The 18,454-nt window shown below is 39.9% G+C and overlaps 1 protein-coding gene across 2 annotated transcripts in view; it reads right to left on the reverse strand.

Annotated features, from left to right (window-relative positions):
* Positions 1 to 3,704: 3,704 nt before the first annotated feature.
* RUFY3 (RUN and FYVE domain containing 3) overlaps positions 3,705 to 18,454 on the reverse strand; it is a 64,004-nt gene continuing 49,254 nt past the window's right edge. For both annotated transcript variants that reach the window (XM_018553584.1, XM_018553585.1), the window contains exons 5-13: positions 16,830 to 16,953; positions 16,649 to 16,710; positions 12,711 to 12,776; positions 11,968 to 12,037; positions 10,614 to 10,694; positions 10,259 to 10,342; positions 7,384 to 7,551; positions 6,561 to 6,658; positions 3,705 to 4,012 (exon numbers count right to left, since the gene is read on the reverse strand). In XM_018553584.1, the coding sequence (XP_018409086.1) occupies positions 3,940 to 4,012; positions 6,561 to 6,658; positions 7,384 to 7,551; positions 10,259 to 10,342; positions 10,614 to 10,694; positions 11,968 to 12,037; positions 12,711 to 12,776; positions 16,649 to 16,710; positions 16,830 to 16,953 (826 nt within the window). In that variant the 3' untranslated portion in view covers positions 3,705 to 3,939. The remainder of the gene's footprint in view (positions 4,013 to 6,560; positions 6,659 to 7,383; positions 7,552 to 10,258; positions 10,343 to 10,613; positions 10,695 to 11,967; positions 12,038 to 12,710; positions 12,777 to 16,648; positions 16,711 to 16,829; positions 16,954 to 18,454) is intronic.

Below are 18,454 nucleotides of genomic sequence, written 5' to 3' on the forward strand. Positions count from 1 at the left end.
TGATCCACTTCCAGCTGAAGGCTCTCGATCTTGTCGCCAAACTCTTGCTTGAAGAGACGGTTGGCTTCCTCGGCTGACTGTCTGTCTCGCTCTGTCACTCGGAGTCTGGGTTTGAGCCACATGAATGGGTAATAATAAATAAAAGCAATGGAGGTGGTGGCGACAGGGACAAGGCTACTTTAATAACTTAAATAGGTGAAAAATCAAAATATGGTTAAAAAGGATTAGAGAAATCAGAATGGATAGGACATGGGAGAAATAAATTAAATGAATAAGTGCAATAAAAAACATGAAATGGAGTTTTTAAATCACCGTTTATATATTAAATTGTTCATTTAAGTGATCCATATTCTGATTAATCTGTTTTATTGTCAGGTGGAAGTTACCAGTGTCTGGTCTCCACCTATTGGGCCATCATACAGAAATCTCAAAAGGCATTGGTAGACAGACACATTTGTATCCCTTTGCAATGTGACAGCCACCTTTGTAAGTCAGTGTGGCTTGCAATACCGTTTTGTCACTATTCAGTTCTGCACGCATTTAATATGACCTTTCCGATGCAGATTTCTACAGCCAAATTATCTCTAAACAGACATGCAACTAATCTCTTTTAATCAGTCTCTGTGGCACATCTGTCAGGCACTTCTGACATTCTGTCTGCTTATTGTCAGCTGTGATAATAATCACAAAATAATTATTATAGCTGTATAATGGAGACATACAAACCATGGATGCCTTTCAGATATACCTTCACTAAATGAGGAAAAGTCTGCTAGAGAAGCTTTAAAACATTTTACTCCTTTACATTTTACAAGCCTTTACTCCTCCACATCCTGATTCCTATTTGTTGAGCGGCCAGAAAGCTTAAAAGGAGAACTATGAGGGGAGTGCTTTTCACTCACCTCATAGTTCTAGCCGACCTGTGACAATGAGACTGTCACAGGTCGGCTCAGTAGATTGGGAGGTGGGCGAACACATACCGGGTTCGCTCACCTCTCAATCCTGTCACGGCTCTCTGCCGTGACAGGGGAGGGACTGGATTCCCCCCGCTCCGATCCGCCAGCGCTGATTGGCGGAACGGGCGGGGGAGGGTACAGCTGGCTCTGCCTTTAGATAGGCAGAGCCAGCTGTCAGTCACGCAGCTGGGCGGATCCAGACATAATTGCCGGGATCCGCTTCAGCTGCGGTATACTGCGGCGTCTCAGTATACCGCGAGCTACAGATACTGAGCCTAGGGTGACGGGAGGACGCTGGTTTGTGTCCTCCCGTTACCCTAGGGAGAACTATGGGGAAAAGTCTTAACCCCATAGTTCTCCTTTAATGGAAAGCAATGACATTTTGCTGATTTTATTGCCAGGCCCTCTTCGTTACACCTTGTGACAGGCTTACTCTAGAAGTACAAGGAGCACTGATGATCTGCTGAGTGTAGTAACCCAATGGTAATCAGACAGCATTTTCGGATATGTCAACCTGAATTCTAAATAACGGTTATTAAACACTGCACTTTGCAAATTTTTACGGTTTTAAATCAGAAAATCTTCCCATAAGATAGATTATATTGTGGCTTTCAATTTTTTTTTCTTTTGTTACAGTATAGCTGTAGACACCCCCACCTGCCTCTTTGGGAGCCACACACCAAAATCTCTAAATTGCCCATCCCCAGGCTGTTACATTTCCCCATAGTGAGACTGCACTTAGTGTCACACAAACCCCCAGCAAAGTCCATGAACCCATCGTACTCGAAAACAACGTTCCAAAGTAATAAAGGTGGGTGCTGTGGCTGTCGACAGCTGGCCACTAGGATATTTAGCTAGTAGAATATATAGAGACACCGGCACTCCAAATAGTGAATCACATACGTCTGTTTATTGACGTATGAGCAGCATAATGTGATGCACTCAATGCGACATTTCGGGGTCTCACAGGATCCCCTTCATCACTTGTTATGCCTGATGAAGGGGATCCTGTGAGACCCCGAAACTTAGGCATTACAACTGATGAAGGGGATCCTGTGAGACCCCGAAACTTCGCATTGAGTGCATCACATTATGCTGCTCATACGTCAATAAACAGACGTATGTGATTCACTATTTGGAGTGCCGGTATCTCTACATATTCTACAAACTCCCAGCAGAATCAAGTGACACTCTATATCAGGGTTAGGCAACCTTGGCACTCAAGATGTTATGCAACTACAAGTCCTTGGAGGCATTGCAAGACTCTTGACAGCCACAGGCATGCCTCGAAGGGGTAGAAGCATGATGGAATTTGTATTTTTAGCACAGCTGTAGTGCAGAGGTTGCCTACCCCTACTCTATATCATTCCCCTTTGCTCCTCCCCCAGCAGTTACAAAAAAGTTTAGGTAGGAAGGCGAAGGGAGGGGCGGAGGAGCTGGGCCAGTACACAGAGTAATTACACATTCCCAGAAAAGGAGAGGGCTAAGATGTGCAAAGAGAGAGGGAGATGTGCTAATGAATCAATTCCCCTGGTGAAGTCCCATTTCTAGAAAGTTCAAAGGCACACAGCAAGTGATTAAAAAAGAAATGCACTGCAAGTAAACATTTAAAATACCTAATTTTCCTGTGTATTTACCTGCAATTATTTAAGCTGGTGACAGGATTTCTTTGGGTGGCAAAGCAGTTAGCACTCTTATTTTTGATCATTTACTTGTATAGTATCCCTGTGAAAGCAGAGTATCTGGATGTAAGGCCTGCATAGAGGTCATTCTATTCTGCCCAAGCTCAGTACTGATAGAACACAATTAAAACATGCAATACTGTATAGCTGTAGAACTAAAGGTTCTAGCCGTCTCTAGCCACCCAGAGAGTGTGTGTCATTTATCAGCGCTGAGCTCAGACAAAAGATAGGCAAGCCTCACAGGCCACACATTACAGCCAGACACTTGAACTCCAATGGGGAGAGAATACAAGAGAATATGGAGACACAACCTTAAGAGTAAAGCTGGCATACACTGCTCTATTTTTTTGTTCAACCCACATGCTGAATTAAAAAAAAATAGAGCAGATTTCTCCATCAACACTACAAATGTGTTGATGGAGTAATCCCCACTGTTTCTTTTGTATTCTGACATAGGCCAGCGCCCGCTGTCAGAATACCCAAACAGAACCGGCAGCTCATTGGCTTCTTGCTGTGTTCACACGAAGACCGGCTCCTTCAATCAGCTAATCAGCACCTTCAATCAACGGATGCTGGCTGAAAAGGGTGCCAACAGTGGCACCCACTATGCAAATTTTAGCCGATTCCTCAAAAAACGGCCAACATTCGCACAAATGTCTGGCCACCTTAAGGCAGCACTATTATAAAATCTTAAAGGCAAACATAAAAGCTGCCATTGCCAAGTTTTCCTTGCAAAAAGGATAGCTTTCTGGCTGTCATTCATTCATAATTTCCAGGATTACTGAACAGGAACAATTTCTGACTTCTATCCAACTTTCACAATCTACACACGTGTTCCAGATTGATGACTTGAAAAGAACTGAGCCCAGGGCATTAGCATACCAGCCAAGTGACCAGCATTTTCTGAAGGAGGCCAGTTATGGCAGCCATGTATTTCTCTTATGGCAAGTTTAAGAGGGCTTTTAGAAGTTTCAGCGTCTTACAAATGCCCAATGTTGACTGGTTCTGTTCAACCAGTTTCCCAATCCCTATAATTAAAAATACAGACTGCTGACGAAGAAAATGGTTTTAAAAAGTTTATTTGGCAAATATTTGAGGGTTCTAACAAAGATTCCATCTATAGTGAGAGGGTAGGAGAAAAAAGGATAACAGAACAAAGGAGTCATGGCTTCAAAATGCAGCAGTTTCCAAAAGAACGGTAGGCAACATTTAACATCTATGTAGTAGCTAGTAACTGGGCAGGTTTCCTCCTACTCGCAAGTTGCTCTGTTAGTGTTGGTCAGTGGCCGCTTATTAGGCACCTAGTGCTGCTTCTGTAGTAGTTTACCCGCTGTGCTACTTAAGGTTTTTGCCTGCTTCACCAAATTCTTTTCACTGGTTTGTCAGTTTTAAAAAGGTAGGCAAGGTTTAAAATGAACAAATAAAAAGTCAGATGACAGACAAGGGCAAATGATTAAAAAAAGCAGACAGAGAACATCAAGAAAGAATGATCAGTTAAGAATTTAATACAATTTTATATATATAAAAAAAAAAACAACAAGTTAAAACGGCATACAGCAACTTGTATGTAACCTATTCAGCAATAATGAAATGTAAAAAAAAGCAACCCATAACAATCAGATCATTTATTTTCTGCTGTCAGATCAATTAAGATGCGCTATTAAATAGGAGTAGGGGAAGGTTTTTTTTTCACTTCCTGTCTCTTTGACATGTGTCAGACAAAACATGAAGTAAGAGAAAATCTTCCCAACAAGATCGCACATAGAAATAAAAAAATATATTTTTCAAAGGAATGTAATAATTCATTGGTGCTGCCTCTCTACCCATTTAGAAATGTTTTCTCACTTCCTGTCCAGGTGAAAGGTTATCAGACAGAGAAGGAAGTGAGAGGGTATCTGCTTAGCACAGACAAAAACATTACATTTAATCTCAACTGTAATCAAATAGAAAGAAAAACATTTTTCCTGCAGTTGCGATTTAAGTGAATCTTCTGAACCTTTAAAACTTTGAAAAGTAAAAATGCTACCTGATGGAAGAACCATAAGATGGCTGCTATTCCCAATACTGGCCAGAAAACATACCTCTGTGTGTCCTCCTGATCTGTTCACCTTGATACTCCCCTCACTTGTACCCCTGTCCAATAAGTGACCCTTAAAGTGGAAGTTAAGTGGAATATTTAAAAAGTGCTGACAGGCAGGCAGGCCTAATATGAAAATGTGAAAGATTCGAAGGATAATTTGTTGGCCCAACAGTGCCTGCACCCAATGAGATGCAATTGTCAAAATACAATAGCCACAGCGGTAGGTTCCTGATTAGCGTGCAAAGAGGACACCCAGCTTTAGGGGAGAACAGCCAGGGCTTGCCCCAGATGTGAGGAACGTCAACTACTTAGTATCAAAGTGGAACATAAAGAACATAAGCAAAAGTTTTCTTGCAAATAGTGGTAATAACAGACACCTTATGGTTTTGTTTTTAAATGTAACAAATGGCTGGCAGGTTCACTTTAATCTACTCGGTTAACCATTACAAGGTATCATCTAGCCCTGCATGTCTAGATCATGCTGTATATATTCAGCTGTATTAGACATGCAAACGGCTGTAGAAAACCTATGAAGGATCTTGCTGGGAGCAAGTACCTGCATATAAAGTGGTCGGTACTGCATCTGAACTCATATGGACATACATGTGCTTATGTCATTATGAGCCGAGATGCGCACAGGCAGCTTGTAAGGCCTTACACTTTGTTGACATCTCCCTTTCAGTCACTCTTTAGTCATGCACCATGTGAATGACGCATTCAGGGGTAGATGTAAATATCAACATTGTGTACTCAGTGGCGCAGGATGACTGAAGGCTCGAGGTCATTCCTCATCTGCCCTACTAATGCTGTCTACACATTTTTGATGTTTACATCTTAGCTTTGAGTTCAGCAGCAGCGCATATGGTCCACTTATCCTGTATGCGTACAGAGTATTACATAGTCAAAATGAGACCATGGACGCAATCTTTCTTGCTTTTGTTTATGCAGCTAAATACTGTGGACCAATATGGAGCTGTGTGAATGGGTCCATAGCATACAATTATACGGTGTTCAAATCCATATAAATTAAGGATCTGTATGCTGGTGTGGATGTGACCATACTGTGGTCAAACACAACCTGTGGTCAAAATGGTAATGATGACTGAATGGTTTAGCAATACCGACATGATAAAACGCTATATACAATATATTTCATAGTGCTTGGTAATGCATATATTGTATATTGCACAATCATCACAATGTAAAAACAAAACTTTGCATTTCCAGAAACAGTGGGTAAATACCTTGGGAAAGGTTACAGGTCCCATCAGGTTTTACGGCTATTCAAGACTCTGTTAAAAAGATTTACCCTCACTTTCTGTTCCAGTGACAACATTTTAACAAACAGGAAGTGAGAGAAAATCTGCTTGAAGTTAAAAGATCTATTTGAGTGTAGATACCTAAACCCAAATCCAAAAATTGAGTATATTGCAGCTTACCAGTTGCTTAGATGTGGTGACTACATTTTTTTTGTTTTTAAGGTTTCTTTTACTGTATATTTCACCTGGTGATCCTGCCAGCAATTAACTTTCTGTGCCTTTGTGTCATTCTCCACATCTCCATGGCATCTATGACAATGACACTGCATTTCTGGCAAGACCAACAGATAATTTATGTACTTGCTGAAAATGTACTTGCCTGAAAAAGTGAAAACTAATGTAGCCACCACATCTAAGGACTGGTAAGCTGCAATACACTACATTTTTTAGATACACTTTAAGTAACATGACACTTTAAGTAACATCACATGTTCAGTGTAAAATATTAAGGTCATCAGACCTGTGAAAAGTAATTGAGTATATAACTTGTGTGTCATTGGATAGATGATGGTGTGTGTTTTACCTCTGCTCCAGCTGTTTAATGGTGGCAGCCATCTGATTGGTCTTCTCTTCTAAGCGGCTGTTTAACTCGTTCTTCTGTTTCACTGCCAGATCTGAACCCTGCCAAGTAAGTGACATATTCACGTATAAAGGCAAGTCTCGCCAGAAGAAGAAAAAGAATCCAAAAGCACAACAAATAAGCTTGAACTAGCGTTTGGCTTGTTGGGCATGACATGTCCACTTTATGCAGCAACTATGAAAGTCTCTATACAGACTCAATTTACCCTGATCTGATCATACATGTACTGAATAGACCAGACGACTTGATGTGTATTCAAGGGCCATAGATGTTTGAAAATTGTGGGCAGAAACATACGATTTAATTTTTTTTTAACTGGATGGTGCGTACATTCCTAGACTGGAAAGACTGGACCAAATACCACATACTGTACATGTGCAGATATAGTAATGTGTTGTGGAGCTGTCCATCCTGCTCAATAATATATGTGAACAGATAACAGTCTTGTGAGGTATTATCTCCCCATACGTGTGCTAGTTCTCCACAAATCTAGGGAATACGACTGTATAACAACCTAATTCAGTTGATACTGCAAAAATATACGTAGCTAGTCCATCTCTGTGTTTAAATCACATATGCATGCAAAGTAGAGCTCAGCAATGTTCGTGATTAGCCACAAGGAAAAAACAGTCTGTTTAATATATATGCTAATGGATCTTGTGGTTATCTCAAGTGTTTACAAAGAGCAGAGCTGGTGTTCATGGAGGCGAAGTTAACAATAGCCATTTATGTCTCTGAATGCACTTTATATTAGTGTGCTCCTGACCTGCAGTTTAAAGGAGAGTTCATGCTTTAAGGCCCTGAGGTCGTCAAGTTGCTGTCTGAGAGCTGCTAGTGCATCTTGCTTCTCACAAACATCCTTATCCAGCATCTTCATGGCCATCTCCATCTCTTGTCTCATTCCTATCTGCACTTCTAGTTCTTTTTCTATATCCTGTAATGGTCGTCAAAAATAGGGATTAAAATCCACACAAATTCAGCTTAATGAAACAACTGCTCCAACTAAAGTATGCAGACTTGTATAACATGCAGCTAACATTAAAACCCATGAATCCCCTCAGCTGTGCAGTTATTTCCTCTTTCTTTTCTTCAGAATGGGAGGGAAGAGAGTAGATCTTTTACAAAGAATATTATTAAGGTAAAAGGGTCCCTTGTTCTCCCAGCTATTAGTAGAGGACAGCTATCTGGGAAGGGGCAGATGGGAAGGTGTTGCTTTGATTTTTTTTGCAATGTCCATCTAAAATGTTCAGCCATGAGGGCAAGGGTTTATTTCTACAAGGATACCAAGGACCTCTATTCAAACCCTAATTGCTCAAAATGGCCTGGATGGGAAGGGGGTTTAACACCGCGGATGTCAACTGGTTAATAAGACAACAGAACATAGAGGAAATGTGTATTTCCAAATCATGAAGCTTCTTAAAAATGCATCAGCCAGAGACCTTCTTTGCATAATTTAGCCTCTTATAACAATTTAAAGTGACACTAAACTCAGGAGTTAAACCTTAAAAATACATTAAAGTACCCCAACTATTAACAAAAATGTATCTTTTTTGTGTATCACTCGGCTGCAGATTCTCAAATCATCTCTGACTTCATCCTGACACTGTCCTTCCTTCTGGAGGGTGGCTATGTTTGTTCCCCATGGTCCTTGTGTGTGTTGTAAAGTAGCCACCACTCCAAGCTCGCTCCTGTGATGGACTACAATCTCAATACAAATTAGTAAACTAAATATAAGATTGTAGTCCATCACAGGAGTGAGCTTGGAGCGGTGGCTACTTTACAACACACACAGGGACCATGGGAAACAAAAGTAGCCACCCTCCAGAGGGAAGGACAGTGTCAGCACCAATTCAGAGATGGTTTGAGGATCTACAGCTGAGTGATACACAAATAAGATACATTTTTGTTAACACGAACTAGAATGTATTGTTAACATTTAACTCTTAGTGTCACTTCAAAGATATTCTTCCTCCTTGTTTGGTTACATAGAGGATATCTTGGTTTCTTGCTTTCCTGTGCCAAAAAATAAATTGGCCTTAGATCAATACTAAATGACTAATCTACTAAGGTAGGATGGTTACAAAATATCCCTTACAAAACCATCAGATATGCAACCGGTGAAATATTGTGGCACTCAAGCATACTATATAGTACAGTTACAGAGTATCATATGACCTCATCTGGGGTATCCAACTGTTGGCCATGATTTTTATATGCATGAATTAACATCACCGTCTGTAATCCTACTCTGGCCTTCTTTTACATCTTTACAGTTTCACTTTTATCAGAATATTTCCCCAACAACATATGCTTTATTGGTTTTGACTACTGTTGTATGTAGATTAATTGTGTGCAGACATGTCACAAACCAAGGCAATTCAAACTAAGCATATGATGAACAAATGTATAAGCAGAGGTATATAGGAAACTACATTTATAAGGAAATCTTTAGCTCCAAGAGTCAAGTTTGGTCCTACTCTCTCCTACAAGCCAAGCCTCCCTAATGTATACGACAACAGATCGCGGGATATAGCTGAACATGTTTCGGGGGCTCACAGCTACCCCCTCATCAAGGCTGAGCAATAAGATGGCATAAAACAATATAAATAGGAAATCTAAAACAGCAAGTATATCATCTGTTGATGAGGTATAGTGTACTGAGACAATATTTTATGCCATCTTATCTCTTAGCCTTGATTAAAGGGGAGATGCGAGTCCCCAAAACACGTTGCTAAATCCTGTGACCGATTGCCAAAAAAAAAAAAACTTTACTGGGCCTAATACACACCTGTGTTACTCCTTTTATATTCAGTTTTGACCACTCCCTCGACCCTTAGGGATACCCCGGTTGAGAGAGCTGCCTTTAAGAATGATGTGAAGTCACCTATCAGTGAGTCGAGCATTCCACCAACTCGTCTTTTGAAGCCTCCCTATTGGTAACTGATGTCACCCACACAGTAGCTTGGCAGGAGCAGGGGCAAACTTGAAATCTGCACTTCACTTAACTTGTCTATAATACTGGATCTGAACCATTTCTTTAAAGTTGACCTCTGCTTATGCATAGTTTAATCATATGTTCAGTTTGCATAGTTTAGGTTTGTGAAAGTTTTAATAGAAACATGAATAAATGTGAATTATTTAAAACCCACTGGCGGGGGGGGTGTATCAAAACTGGCGCAGACAAAATCTGGAGATTTGCATTGCAAACAATCCGCTTCTGTCTCTCATTTTCAAATCTTAACTGAGCAAACTAAAGAGAGATGCTGATTGATTGCCATGGACAACTACTGCAGGATCTGTCTATTCCAGTTTTGATAAATTCCCCACACTGTGTCTTCAGTTCATGATCAACACCAAATTTGAAGCCACGTAGAGTTTTAGGTATCCATTGCTAATAAAATATATGAATATAAATAGAATGACAGATACTCTTCTTGATAAACATAAGAACCTAAACAAACTCTGGATTCCTGCTCTTTTTTCCTTTACTGTTGTTGTATTATGACACTAAAATTAGGTATCTAGCAAATGTGTGTACAGCCTGGCTGTAATGTTAGAGTGTGGATAATAAAGTGATTTCTTTTAGAAGCTGTAGCTTATAGTAGACCCATAGTGGCAAAACCTTGGAAAATTCAACGTACCAATCTTAGCTGAGTTTCTTCTTTTAAGTGTTTCCTGACCTCACTTAGCATCTGCCCATCTGCAGTCCTCTCTTGTTTATTAACCTGAAATGAATGGAGGAAAGTTATATATTTAGTATGACCCACCAAAGTAAAAGTAAAAAAGAAAAGTAAACATCAGAAGCCTTGCTGGTTATTTTAGTTTAAAGGAAGTGTGTATGTATATATCAATTATTGGGAAAATGTGGATGGGGAAGAAAGTTGTTTATTGTCATCATGCTGTTAAGTAAAAAATATAGAAAGTTAAGCCAACAGTAGAAAAGTAAGTAACAGCATTGTGCGGCATGGTGCTTATCCTCTGTAAAAAACTGGCTACCTTGGAGAAGTATGGACTGTCCTCTTTCATTCTCTCCATCTCCTCCTGCATGGTAATGATTCTGTTGTTTGCCACTGCAAGCTGGGAATAAGACAAGAGTGTGATCTACAAAGTCAACTAATGTATTTAGTCTGTATGGTATACATTTTCTATACATCATAAAGGCCAACCCCCCTAAGTGTTCGCCAGCAGAGCAGGGTGAGGTAACTGTAACCTGCGAGTTTAAAGAGAAGCCAGCATTAAGATACTGTATATGTAGGCTGCCATGAAAGAACCTACTTTTGAAACAGCTTACTTGCCTGCCTGTCTCAAACCAAAAGTACCAACTACATTGAATCAGCAAAACAGCCAGTATTTTGGCTAGGAGGAACAGTTTGTATTGAGACGATTGATAATTGGCAACTAATTCAGTTTGCTTTTCGTCCAGTTTAATAGATGAAGCGCAAAGTTCTCATAGTGTAAAAATCCATACTGCAGAACAGCTAATATTTGGCCATAACGGAGGAAACAAAAGATATCTGCTGCTGGTATGTTCAAGCACCTCTAAGGCCTGCTTTAAACTCATTAAGGGGAATGTATCAAGACTGGAGCAGACAAAATCTGGAGCAGCTGTGAATGGCAACCAATCAGCTTCTCGCTTTCATTTTCAAATCTTAACTGTACTGACTGAAGAGAGAAGCCGATTGATTGCCCTTGGCAACTGCTCCAGATATTGTCTGCTTCAGTATTGATAAATTCCCCTCATTATATTTGAATTAACTACTTTAATACTATAATAGGTTTAAAGGAGAACTATGAGGTGAGTGATTTGCACTCATCCTCATAGTTTGAGGCGACCTGTGACATAGAAGCTGTCACAGGTCGGCTCTATCGATCGTGAAGCGAGCAGAAATATGCAACCGATCCGCTCACTTCCCGATAGTCTCCCTGCCGTGACTTTCAGTTGCCTATCCCCACAGGGATTCCCCCCTCCCCTCTATGATCCTCCAGGGCTGACTGGAGGAACAGATGGACAGGGGGCGGGCACAGCTGGCTTTGCCTCCAGATAAGCAGAGCCAGCTGTCACTCACACAGCTGGGTGGCTCCCGACAGTATTTTCAGGATCCGTCCTGGCTGCGGCGCTCTCAGTATATAGCGCTCTCAATAGCCCACTATATACCGAGCTTTGGGTCACGAGAGGAACAGTTTGTATTGAGACGATTGATAATTGGCAACTAATTCAGTTTGCTTTTCGTCCAGTTTAATAGATGAAGCGCAAAGTTCTCATAGTGTAAAAATCCATACTGCAAAATCCATAGAACAAGGAACAAAAAAATAAAAACAGTAATCAGGCAACTCAAAAAGATCCAAATACCTCTTCTGTTAGCTTTGTGTTGGATTTTTCTAGTGCATCCACCTTTGCCTGAAGGTTGTTAACAGTGGCACTGTGATGAACATAAGAAAAAATGAGGACTACAGAATTAGATAAGAATTAAAATGTTTTTTAAAACTAGATTAGCTCTTCATGGCTGATGCACCCAATCTTCAGCTGTCTGCAGCACTTAGAAAAGCCTATCTGCTACTGCTGGTGTACCAGACGCTGCCATGCTGCACCGGGTACTTTCAACACATTTCCATACAGAGACTGCATTGCAATGGAATATACCATGTTTTGTGCACTGTGTAGCACTGGGAAAAGCAGCTCCAAGTCTACTAAATAGATGGTTAGTGACGTTCCCAGGCAAGGGTACCCTTGTTTGTTCATATCACTTGCCAAATATAGAGTGCATAGAAATAAGTAATTGCTGGACCACCCATTGCGGACCATTGCGGATGTTTGCAGACCACCAGTGGTCCATAGACTACACTTTCACAAACGTCAATTCATCAGCTGCGGCCTAGAAATGTGCAAAGGCAGTTATGCATACAAGATACACTAGTGGTACTCGTCACTTTCTGTCCTGACAACATTGGTAAAGGGCCATGCAGATTTTCAGGTGCTAAAAATACTTTAATAATCAGAATTGGTATCCTATGTTAGCTTTATAAGTATTAAGAGAAAGATCACCCAGTTTGATTTATGACCCTTCCCCTTTAGAAAAGTTGCTCATACTCTACCTTAATTGTCTGTTTAGTTCTTCTACATAATTCTTCTGGTCAAGAATAGCTGTTATTTGTCCATCTCTATGTAGAGAAGAAAACAGAAACATAAGTAGTGCACTCTCATAATTCTATGTATACATTATTATTATAATACAGGATTTATATACCGCCAACAATTTGCGCAGCGCTTTACAATGTAAGGAAGACATTATAATCACAATACAATTCAAGACAAGATGGGAAGGAGGGCCCTGCCCCTGAGGGCTTACAATCATCTCTCATTTTTATTAGTACTGTTGTTGATACATAACCAGTATCACTGAACAAGAATATCCATAATCAGTAGACACCACTTACGATAGAGGTTTAGTCCTTGCACATTTTATATACCTGCTGTGAGTACATTAACAGAGTATCCAAAAATGAAATATCCCTCTGAATTTCCACTCTGAACCCAAAGTAAATCTGGTTCTTCTGGAGTGTTTAAGACACTTAGGGGCCTTTCCTTCCATGTAAATTCCTATTTTCATCAGCTACATCTCATGGCGGCAATGCCATGCACATGACATTTACCCAGCGTATGGCTGGGTGGAAGATTTATAGATTGGCCTCTTAAAAAGTTACTCCATACAAAAGGCGCCTGCACATACCTTCAGCAGATCTTATTAACCAATCTTCCTATTGAGCCACAACTATGATGGGTTGCCTCTTTAGCCAACAGGAATTCTTGTGGGGCACGATGGTATGGGTTTGCATTGTCACTACCCATACATGTCGAAGTCTTGCCTGTTCAGAATAGCTAATATTTGGCCATAACGGAGGAAAAAAAGATATCTGCTGCTGGTATGTTCAAGCACCTCTAAGACCTGCTTTAAAGTCATTGGAGGGGAATGTAATCAAGACTGGAGCAGACAAAATCTGGAGCAGCTGTGAATGGCAACCAATCAGCTTCTCTCTTTCATTTTCAAATCTTAACTGTACTGACAGAAGAGAGAAGCCGATTGATTGCCCTGGGCAACTGCTCCAGATTTTGTCTGCTTCAGTATTGATAAATTCCCCTCATTATGTTTGAATTAAGTACTTTAATACTCTAGTAGGTTTAATTTAAAGGAGAACTATGAGGTGAGTGATTTGCACTCATCCTCATAGTTCGAGGCGACCTGTGACATAGAAGCTGTCACAGGTCGGCTCTATCGATCGGGCAGCGAGCAGAAATATGCAACCGATCAGCTCACTTCCTGATAGTCTCCCTGCAGTGACTTTCAGGTGCCGATCCCCACAGGGATTCCCCCCTCCCCTCTATGATCCTCCAGCGCTGACTGGAGGAACAGATGGACAGGGGGCGGGCACAGCTGGCTCTGCCTCTAGATAAGCAGAGCCAGCTGTCACTCACACAGTATTGTCGGGATCCGTCCTGGCTGCGGCGCTCTCAGTATATAGCGCTCTCAATAGCGCACTATATACCGAGCTTTGGGTCATGAGACGAGGTTAGTATATGTTAGTATATGTCCTCCCGTGACCCTAAGGAGAAAAACACTTACCCCATAGTTCTCTTAAGTTTTATTGTACTTTGGGAACTCCTATAGCTAAAGATCTGAATGCAATTAAGATCGTATTTGTGTAAAGCTTCATGTGTTTTGAATCTCTTTGTGTACCCACTAACGATCTATGAAACCGTAAAAGTATGGTTTTCTTCCAGAAACACAGTTTACAATTTTTATTATCTCAATATTCTGACTTTGCTTTCACTTATTTATATATTTTACTCAAAGTGATGGTGTTTTATATAAAACAGTATCTACCAAGTCACATTTCTATGCGTGTACAAAAGCCAATATTAGATAAAAATTCCAGAGTCAGCCAAAAATGCAATATACATCACCATCACTATGCTGTAAATACTGAAAAAAGATTATAGTGGGGATGTTCAGATACCAGTGCCAATACTTTGAATTTTCACAAGAACTACCAGGGTTTCAGCGGTTGCAGCTGGGACCTGGCTCTGGCGCTCCACCACTGTCCTGAAATCATTAGTCTGTATTGTTTTAGAAAAACTGTCACATGACAATAAACAGAAATGTATCAGTACTCGTACTTGTAAGTACTTGGGCAAGTATCAGTACTTCTACTTGAAAAAATGGTATCGGTGCTTCCGTTATATATTTATAAAACAAATCATACATTTAAACAGGCGCTCCGTATGCTATAGTAAAAAATAAAACCCCCAGTGGTGAATAAATACCACCAACAGAAAGCTCTATCTGTCCCTAAAAAAGGGTATAAAATTCATTTCAGTACAGCGTTGCATGACGGAATAAATGTCAGTCAAAGTACCGCATCGCTGAATACTGAAAAATGGCCTGGATGGGAAGGGGGTTTAACAGTGCGGATGTCAACTGGTTAAAATAATAGCTGCCTCCTAACTTTTGAATTTTTCTCTAGTCTAGTTTTGGAGCTGGAAAAGTATCTGTACTTGTACCGAGTACGGTACTTGGTATCTGAACATCCCTATGGTAAAAAAAAATGTTTACTACCTAAGATCTACCTAAACATTTGATATGTAAATGATCTTCCCTAATGAATCCAACAACCAGAACAATTAGTTGTAGTTGTATTGCTCTCTGGTGAGATAATGGAAGGGAGTTGTTGATTACGTTCGGGCACCCCAACATCACTAGTGCCTGATGTTTTATAATTGCAGAGGGATTTTGTTAAGGGGAAAGTTTAGATATAAATACTGTTTCTGGCTTCTTTTTAAAAATTAATAAAAAATTAAAAAATTAACAGGAATTGAAAGTAGATATTTGTATCTGTCACTGTTGAGGGGAGGATATTTATACGGAAAATAAACCAGAAAGTGTTAAAGTGACCTTAGTAAATAGCAACTATGCGTTTCCCATTGTAGGTTACAAAATGAATATCAGCCCCTCACTAGTTGCTTTGGGTAACTGTCCTGCTCTTCATTAATTGCAGTATTTTTTATAATCAGCTCCATTATTTTCATAGAGTCTTGACAGGTCATATGCCTTTAAAATTCTCTGTTTTCTTTTACGCTACTAAAATTAGAACTAAAAAAGCAGCCATAAAGATGCCATGCATCAAGATGATTCAGACTTGCTAGGCAGAGATTAGCCCCCGGCTGTGGATGGGTTGATATTTGCCTCTTGATGAATGTCAAGAAAAAGCATGTTGGTAATAAGCCATGCTGTGTATTCATGTCATGCTTCATTTCCCCTCAATTTCAACCCTGATCTGGGCAAAGACCATGACATTTCTAGGTCTTGTAATTCGAAGATAAGGCAATATCCACTGTCATTTATTATAAATACAAGATAATACAACGAACACAGAAATGTAAGTCACGCTTGTGCTCCAACATTGTGACATTTATAGAAAGGTTTTTAAGGGTATTAGGAAAAATGATTTCAACACAACCAATAAGAGGCCAATATTTTCAGTGAATCACAGCAGGATAGTTTTTTTTCCATGAGAAAGTAAACTTTATAACTAAACATATTAAAAATGATCTTAATGGCCACATAGAGCCACAGAATTATTGTGCCCCCCGACAGGCAAACAAATTAGAGGTCTTGGTGGGTGCTGGAATATGCATTCTGATATGTGGGAATTCGCCTAATACAGTGAATAGAGTAAGGATAATGTAGGGAGGAGGAAGAGGGGGAAAAAAAAAACATGCTTTAGGGTTGGGCAACTGCAGGCCCTCCAGTTTTGCTTTAACTACAAATCCCCCCACATCTCTGCCTTTGGGAGTCATGAATGTAACCTTCAGTCTTACAATCCCTCATGGGACTTGTAGTTCTACAACAGCTGGAGTACCTATCCGTGCTTTAGGGTCAATTTTTTTAGTCTGTTTAATGTTTACTTTACGTCAATAAGATCAATCACATAATGTAGTCTTATGTTTTATTGCTTTTTATTTGGCTTACACTTACCCTTCACTGCATTTTGCTATAGGACCTTCTTTTAGGTACATTGAAAAATCAATGACTCCAACCTAATTAAAAACAAAAAAAGGCATATGAAGCTTGCAAATGAATACAAAACACTATATGCTGCCATATAACTAAATGTTTAATATTATAATGTACTATGCTAGGATGCCCATATACATACCTGAGAATCTAAATCTTCCCCCTTCATACAGAAATTGGCATCAATCACATTGAGTCCAACCAAAAGGCCTGAAATGATGGCACCTTCCTCTTCCATCATTAGGGCATTTGGCTCATAGAACTCACTGAAAAGACAAGACAGCGCTCATTACAATTTTGATATGTTTGCAATGTTCTAAAAGTCATATAGAGGAATCTCAGTTACAATAAAGAAACAGTGATCTTGTAGCCCCATATTCCATCCTGTTTGTCAGACATGTAAAGCATGCTGCATTCCAGAGGAATAACAGTGCTGGGCTCATCTGCTAGATTTGTAGCAATTCCAACTGACCTTACAAGAGGAATGCATAGAATTTCAGCGTGTGTTTTCTATTACGACAAACTCCAGGCAGATACAACATTTAAAAAGTTAAGTATTATTACAAAATATTGTAAGAAAACAAGAAGAAAACAAGCATAAGTAACTGAATTTGCCTTGCTACCAGTGAGACAGTAAGGGGCTGAGTTATATATCTTCCACCCATCTTATAGCAAATGTTGTTTGCTCAACATTACCACCACTAGATGGAGCCATGAAGCCTAGGAATTTGTTTTCTTTTTTCAGGATTTTTTTTTTCACCTGGTGATTCTCCCAGTAACACACTTTCTCTCCTAGGGTGACAACGTTCACTCACTGTACTGTATCTATGGTATAGCAGTGTTGTCACCCTAGGCTTAGAAATGCATTAGGACTACAGAACACCTCTCCCTCTACTTTTATAACATGGGAGAAGGTGTTCTATAGCTACCAACTTTGAACAATGCTAACTGATACTAGTGCAGCGAGTGTGTACATGAAGCTAAAATTATAGTAGATATCTGGCAGGATTAACAGGTATTTTTTTTACACTTAACAGATTATTAAATCATAATAAGTTATTATAATAATAAACAGCAACAAACATAATTTAGAAAATAAGAATAAAAAAATAGAAAATATAGATAAATATAAAGAATATAGAAAATAAGAATAAAAATAGTCATTCAAATGACTAGGAGCGAATACTAAAAAGGTTATAGAGCACGTATATGGTACTGCGCAACACACCTACCATATGTTAACAGTGCAGGAGGTGCATTGTGTTGCCTTTTGAAAGGCACTTCCCACCCGCAATGTAATCAACCACACCGCAACGTTATGTAGGTACGTTGCGCAGTACTGTGCATTAATCACACGGAACCATGCGATTAATACACGGACCCTGTGTGAACAGGCCCTCAAAGATCATGCTAATCAGTAGGTAATGCTAATATAGAACTGCTGCAGATCATGGATATAAAAGGCGTGGCAGCTCTGTATGATGTGCAGGGAGATAATTATATAAATGAGGCCGGTACTTTCCAGAACACTACCAGTGAATGTAGAACACAGCTGTCACATTAGTCCCATGTACTTCCATTAATTGTGCAGGAAACACTCCACATAATTAGTGGTCAATAAGAGGATATTTACTGCTTTGTCTGGCTCTTTTCAGGATCTGCATCTACAGCATTGTGCACCTGCTTCCATGACTCAGGCAATTTGTCCTGCATTCTGGAGGTTTTTTTTGGGGGGGGGGGGGGGGGGGGGATGATTAAAAGAAAGTA

Source organism: Nanorana parkeri, unplaced genomic scaffold, assembly GCF_000935625.1.
Source record: "Nanorana parkeri isolate BGI_ZX_2015 unplaced genomic scaffold, ASM93562v1 scaffold124, whole genome shotgun sequence".
Taxonomy (NCBI): Eukaryota; Metazoa; Chordata; class Amphibia; order Anura; family Dicroglossidae; genus Nanorana; species Nanorana parkeri.